A 7,500-nucleotide genomic window follows, 5' to 3' on the forward strand; every position below is an offset into this window, starting at 1 on the left:
TCCTCTGTGTCCTCTGTCTCTCTCTCTGTCCTCTGTCTCTCTCTCTGTCCTCTGTCTCTCTGTCATCCTCTGTGTCCTCTGTCTCTCTCTCGGTCCTCTGTCATCCTCTGTGTCCTCTGTCTCTCTCTCTGTCCTCTGTCATCCTCTATGTCCTCTGTCTCTCTCTCTGTCCCCTGTCTCTCTATTAAAGTTGAATGGAAACACTCATTATGATGAAATCTCTGGGTTTAAAGATTACAGTTAGAGTTAGAGATACCATTAGAGTCAGATTCTAGTTCATAGTGATACCATTAGAGTCAGATTCTAGTTCAGATACCATTAGAGTCAGATTCTAGTTCATAGTGATACCATTAGAGTCAGATTCTAGTTCATAGTGATACCATTAGAGTCAGATTCTAGTTCATAGTGATACCATTAGAGTCAGATTCTAGTTCAGATACCATTAGAGTCAGATTCTAGTTCATAGTGATATCATTAGAGTCAGATTCTAGTTCATAGTGATATCATTAGAGTCAGATTCTAGTTCAGATACCATTAGAGTCAGATTCTAGTTCATAGTGATACCATTAGAGTCAGATTCTAGTTCAGATACCATTAGAGTCAGATTCTAGTTCATAGTGATATCATTAGAGTCAGATTCTAGTTCATAGTGATATCATTAGAGTCAGATTCTAGTTCAGATACCATTAGAGTCAGATTCTAGTTCATAGTGATACCATTAGAGTCAGATTCTAGTTCAGATACCAATAGAGTCAGATTCTAGTTCATAGTGATATCATTAGAGTCAGATTCTAGTTCATAGTGATATCATTAGAGTCAGATTCTAGTTCAGATACCATTAGAGTCAGATTCTAGTTCATATAGATACCATTAGAGTCAGATTCTAGTTCAGATACCATTAGAGTCAGATTCTAGTTCATATAGATACCATTAGAGTCAGATTCTAGTTCATAGTGATACCATTAGAGTCAGATTCCAGTTCAGATACCATTAGAGTCAGATTCTAGTTCATATAGATATCATTAGAGTCAGATTCTAGTTCATATAGATAACATTAGAGTCAGATTCTAGTTCATATAGATATCATTAGAGTCAGATTCTAGTTCATATAGATATCATTAGAGTCAGATTCTAGTTCATATAGATAACATTAGAGTCATGCTAGAGACTGGGTGTCTCACACCTTTGAGGATGATGGAGAATGTGACTGTATGTTTTCAAACAGGGTTGGTAAGTGTTACCAAATATCTACAGTGTGAGAGATGAGAGTTGACCATCAATAAGACTGAAACATCTTCTAACCAGAGTCATAATATCTTCTAACTGGTGACCCATCTTTCCTTCTGACCTCAGCTTCCTGTGTTTTGACCCCTGACCTCTGTGTGCTGCCACATCTAAACTCTAACTTCCCCCTGCAGATGACCCAGTCCCCACGGGCGGAGCCGCAGCAGGGTCAGCTCATAGGGAGTTTCGATGAGAAGGCGTACCTGTTGGGGAAACAGCTGAAGGCGGGAGACGACCCCTACAGAGACCACGCCTTCAACCTGGCTGAGAGCGACCGACTCGGCTCCGAACGGGCCATCAGAGACACACGGCACTACAGGTGACTACACACAGACCGACTGGGCTCTTAGCGGGTCATCAGAGACACTACAGGTGACTTACACACAGACCGACTGGGCTCTTAGCGGGCCATCAGAGACACTACAGGTGACTACACACAGACTGACTGGGCTCTTAGCGGGTCATCAGAGACACTACAGGTGACTACACACAGACCGACTCGGCTCTTAGCGGGCCATCAGAGACACTACAGGTGACTACACACAGACCGACTGGGCTCTTAGCGGGCCATCAGAGACACTACAGGTGACTACACACAGACCGACTGGGCTCTTAGCGGGCCATCAGAGACACTACAGGTGACTACACACAGACTGACTGGGCTCTTAGCGGGTCATCAGAGACACTACAGGTGACTACACACAGACCGACTCGGCTCTTAGCGGGCCATCAGAGACACTACAGGTGACTACACACAGACCGACTGGGCTCTTAGCGGGCCATCAGAGACACTACAGGTGACTACACACAGACCGACTGGGCTCTTAGCGGGCCATCAGAGACACTACAGGTGACTACACACAGACCGACTGGGCTCTTAGCGGGCCATCAGAGACACTACAGGTGACTACACACAGACTGACTGGGCTCTTAGCGGGTCATCAGAGACACTACAGGTGACTACACACAGACCGACTCGGCTCTTAGCGGGCCATCAGAGACACTACAGGTGACTACACACAGACCGACTCGGCTCTTAGCGGGCCATCAGAGACACTACAGGTGACTACACACAGACCGACTGGGCTCTTAGCGGGCCATCAGAGACACTACAGGTGACTACACACAGACCGACTGGGCTCTTAGCGGGCCATCAGAGACACTAAAGGTGACTACACACAGACCGACTGGGCTCTTAGCGGGCCATCAGAGACACTACAGGTGACTACACACAGACCGACTGGGCTCTTAGCGGGCCATCAGAGACACTACAGGTGACTACACACAGACCGACTGGGCTCTTAGCGGGCCATCAGAGACACTACAGGTGACTACACACAGACCGACTGGGCTCTTAGCGGGCCATCAGAGACACTACAGGTGACTACACACAGACCGACTGGGCTCTTAGCGGGCCATCAGAGACACTACAGGTGACTACACACAGACCGACTGGGCTCTTAGCGGGCCATCAGAGACACTACAGGTGACTACACACAGACCGACTGGGCTCTTAGCGGGCCATCAGAGACACTACAGGTGACTACACACAGACCGACTGGGCTCTTAGCGGGCCATCAGAGACACTACAGGTGACTACACACAGACCGACTGGGCTCTTAGCGGGCCATCAGAGACACTACAGGTGACTACACACAGACCGACTGGGCTCTTAGCGGGTCACCTGAGACACTACAGGTGACTACACACAGACCGACTGGGCTCTTAGCGGGTCACCTGAGACACTACAGGTGACTACACACAGACCGACTGGGCTCTTAGCGGGGCATCAGAGACACTACAGGTGACTACACACAGACCGACTGGGCTCTTAGCGGGCCATCAGAGACACTACAGGTGACTACACACAGACCGACTCGGCTCTTAGCGGGTCATCAGAGACACTACAGGTGACTTACACACAGACCGACTCGGCTCTTAGCGGGTCATCAGAGACACTACAGGTGACTACACACAGACCGACTGGGCTCTTAGCGGGTCATCAGAGACACTACAGGTGACTACACACAGACCGACTCGGCTCTTAGCGGGTCATCAGAGACAGAGATCAGAGATCAGAACGGGACAATATGCACAGTAGGTGTGAATACTTTACTAAAACAATGTTTCTTCTTAAATGTTTGTAGATGTGCCTCCGTGAATTACGACGTTAAGCTTCCTCCTACGAGCATCATCATCACCTTCCACAATGAAGCTCGCTCCACCCTGCTCCGCACCATCAAAAGGTAAGGAACCGTTTTGTGCCTTCCACAGTGAAGAATCGACCCTCCGACTTAATGCTGCCTTTTCTCTCCCTCTCTCAGTGTCCTGATGAGGAGCCCTCCCTCTCTGATCCAGGAGATCATCCTGATAGATGACTTCAGTACCGACCGTGAGGCCTCTCTTCTTGTTCTCAGTCCTCCTCTTTAAATAGTCTCTAGTCTTTACACCTCTCACACCGTGAGGCTCTGACAATAAACCTGCACAGTTTCCTAACCGGAGGTTTAAGCAGCAGTAGGTCCTTGCTAGTAAAAATATATATTTTCAAACACGAGTTTAGGAGTCAGGGTTTGGGACAGACACCTCTGAGTAGATATAACATGAGGTTTAGGAGTCAGGGTTTGGGACAGACACCTCTCAGTAGAAATAACATGAAGTTTAGGAGTCAGGGTTTGGGACAGACACCTCTCAATAATAACATGAAGTTTAGGAGTCAGGGTTTGGGACAGACACCTCTCAGTAGATATAACATGAAGTTTAGGAGTCAGGGATTGGGACAGACACCTCTCAGTAGATATAACATGAAGTTTAGGAGTCAGGGTTTGGGACAGACACCTCTCAATAATAACATGAAGATTAGGAGTCAGGGTTTGGGACAGACACCTCTCAATAATAACATGAAGTTTAGGAGTCAGGGTTTGGGACAGACACCTCTCAATAATAACATGAAGTTTAGGAGTCAGGGTTTGGGACAGACACCTCTCAATAATAACATGAAGTTTAGGAGTCAGGGTTTGGGACAGACACCTCTCAATAATAACATGAAGTTTAGGAGTCAGGGTTTGGGACAGACACCTCTCAATAATAACATGAAGTTTAGGAGTCAGGGATTGGGACAGACACCTCTCAGTAGATATAACATGAAGTTTAGGAGTCAGGGTTTGGGACAGACACCTCTCAATAATAACATGAAGTTTAGGAGTCAGGGTTGGGGACAGACACCTCTCAGTAGATATAACATGAAGTTTAGGAGTCAGGGTTTGGGACAGACACCTCTCAGTAGATATAACATGAAGTTTAGGAGTCAGGGTTGGGGACAGACACCTCTTATATTAATTTAACAATATGTTTGTTATTGCCTTGGATTGAATTAGAACATACTTTATCATGAAGTAATTAAATGTCCTACATTAACAGTAAATTAACAGTTTAAAAAACAAACATTTTTTGGTTGTTGGACTGCAAATGACACTACTTCAGTAGAAAAGCCATGAAGGGCCCTTCTTTTGAGCTGAACCCTATGGGCCCTAGTGCACTATGATGGACCCTTCTTTTGAGCAGAACCCTATGGGCCCTAGTGCACTATGATGGACCCTTCTTTTGAGCAGAACCCTATGGGCCCTATTGCACTATGAAGGACCCTTCTTTTGAGCTGAACCCTATGGGCCCTAGTGCACTATGATGGACCCTTCTTTTGAGCTGAACCCTATGGGCCCTAGTGCACTATGATGGACCCTTCTTTTGAGCTGAACCCTATGGGCCCTATTGCACTATGAAGGACCCTTCTTTTGAGCTGAACCCTATAGGCCCTAGTGCACTATGAAGGGCCCTTCTTTTGAGCTGAACCCTATAGGCCCTAGTGCACTATGAAGGGCCCTTCTTTTGAGCAGAACCCTATGGGCCCTATTGCACTATGAAGGACCCTTCTTTTGAGCTGAACCCTATGGGCCCTATTGCACTATGAAGGACCCTTCTTTTGAGCTGAACCCTATGGGCCCTAGTGCACTATGAAGGGCATAGAGGGCCATGTGGGTCAAGCAACATTCTGCAGACCAGGAAGCTCAGGAGATGATAATCCTTTTAATGCTAGCCTTAATCACTAGAGGAATGCCCTTAATCACTAGAGGAATGCCCTTAATCACTAGAGGAATGCCCTTAATCACTAGAGGAATGCCCTTAATCACTAGAGGAATGCCCTTAATCACTAGAGGAATGCCCTTAATCACCAGAGGAATGCCCTTAATCACTAGAGGACTGCCCTTAATCACTAGAGGAATGCCCTTAATCACTAGAGGAATGCCCTTAATCACTAGAGGACTGCCCTTAATCACTAGAGGAATGCCCTTAATCACCAGAGAACTGCCCTTAATCACTAGAGGACTGCCCTTAATCACTAGAGGAATGCCCTTAATCACTAGAGGACTGCCCGTAATCACTAGAGGAATGCCCTTAATCACTAGAGGACTGCCCTTAATCACTAGAGGAATGCCCTTAATCACTAGAGGACTGCCCTTAATCACTAGAGGAATGCCCTTAATCACTAGAGGAATGCCCTTAATCACTAGAGGAATGCCCTTAATCACCAGAGGAATGCCCTTAATCACTAGAGGAATGCCCTTAATCACCAGAGGAATGCCCTTAATCACTAGAGGAATGCCCTTAATCACTAGAGGAATGCCCTTAATCACTAGAGGAATGCCCTTAATCACTAGAGGAATGCCCTTAATCACTAGAGGAATGCCCTTAATCACCAGAGAACTGCCCTTAATCACTAGAGGAATGCCCTTAATCACTAGAGGAATGCCCTTAATCACTAGAGGACTGCCCTTAATCACTAGAGGAATGCCCTTAATCACTAGAGGACTGCCCTTAATCACTAGAGGAATGCCCTTAATCACTAGAGGACTGCCCTTAATCACTAGAGGAATGCCCTTAATCACTAGAGGAATGCCCTTAATCACTAGAGGAATGCCCTTAATCACCAGAGGAATGCCCTTAATCACTAGAGGAATGCCCTTAATCACCAGAGGAATGCCCTTAATCACTAGAGGAATGCCCTTAATCACTAGAGGAATGCCCTTAATCACTAGAGGAATGCCCTTAATCACTAGAGGAATGCCCTTAATCACTAGAGGAATGTCCTTAATCACTAGAGGAATGCCCTTAATCACCAGAGAACTGCCCTTAATCACTAGAGGAATGCCCTTAATCACTAGAGGAATGCCCTTAATCACCAGAGAACTGCCCTTAATCACTAGAGGAATGCCCTTAATCACTAGAGGAATGCCCTTAATCACTAGAGGAATGCCCTTAATCACCAGAGAACTGCCCTTAATCACTAGAGGAATGCCCTTAATCACTAGAGGAATGCCCTTAATCACTAGAGGAATGCCCTTAATCACCAGAGAACTGCCCTTAATCACTAGAGGAATGCCCTTAATCACTAGAGGAATGCCCTTAATCACCAGAGAACTGCCCTTAATCACCAGAGAACTGCCCTTAATCACCAGAGGAATGCCCTTAATCACTAGAGGAATGCCCTTAATCACCAGAGAACTGCCCTTAATCACCAGAGAACTGCCCTTAATCACTAGAGGACTGCCCTTAATCACCAGAGAACTGCCCTTAATCACCAGAGAACTGCCCTTAATCACCAGAGAACTGCCCTTAATCACCAGAGAACTGCCCTTAATCACTAGAGGACTGCCCTTAATCACCAGAGAACTGCCCTTAATCACTAGAGGAATGCCCTTAATCACCAGAGAACTGCCCTTAATCACTAGAGGACTGCCCTTAATCACCAGAGAACTGCCCTTAATCACCAGAGAACTGCCCTTAATCACTAGAGGAATGCCCTTAATCACCAGAGGAATGCCCTTAATCACTAGAGGAATGCCCTTAATCACCAGAGAACTGCCCTTAATCACTAGAGAACTGCCCTTAATCACTAGAGGAATGCCCTTAATCACTAGAGAACTGCCCTTAATCACTAGAGGAATGCCCTTAATCACTAGAGGAATGCCCTTAATCACTAGAGGAATGCCCTTAATCACTAGAGGAATGCCCTTAATCACTAGAGGAATGCCCTTAATCACTAGAGAACTGCCCTTAATCACCAGAGAACTGCCCTTAATCACTAGAGGAATGCCCTTAATCACTAGAGGAATGCCCTTAATCACCAGAGAACTGCCCTTAATCACTAGAGGAATGCCCTTA

General features: G+C 46.3%; 1 protein-coding gene across 1 annotated transcript in view; it reads left to right on the forward strand.

Moving 5' to 3' along the window:
- Positions 1–7,500, forward strand: part of LOC124002266 (polypeptide N-acetylgalactosaminyltransferase 16-like) — a 75,383-nt gene that overhangs the window by 14,055 nt on the left and 53,828 nt on the right. The window contains exons 2-4 of the mRNA XM_046309641.1: positions 1,419–1,603; positions 3,432–3,530; positions 3,609–3,676. Coding sequence (XP_046165597.1) covers positions 1,419–1,603; positions 3,432–3,530; positions 3,609–3,676 — 352 coding nt within the window. The remainder of the gene's footprint in view (positions 1–1,418; positions 1,604–3,431; positions 3,531–3,608; positions 3,677–7,500) is intronic.

Source organism: Oncorhynchus gorbuscha, linkage group LG17, assembly GCF_021184085.1.
Source record: "Oncorhynchus gorbuscha isolate QuinsamMale2020 ecotype Even-year linkage group LG17, OgorEven_v1.0, whole genome shotgun sequence".
Lineage (NCBI taxonomy): Eukaryota > Metazoa > Chordata > Actinopteri > Salmoniformes > Salmonidae > Oncorhynchus > Oncorhynchus gorbuscha.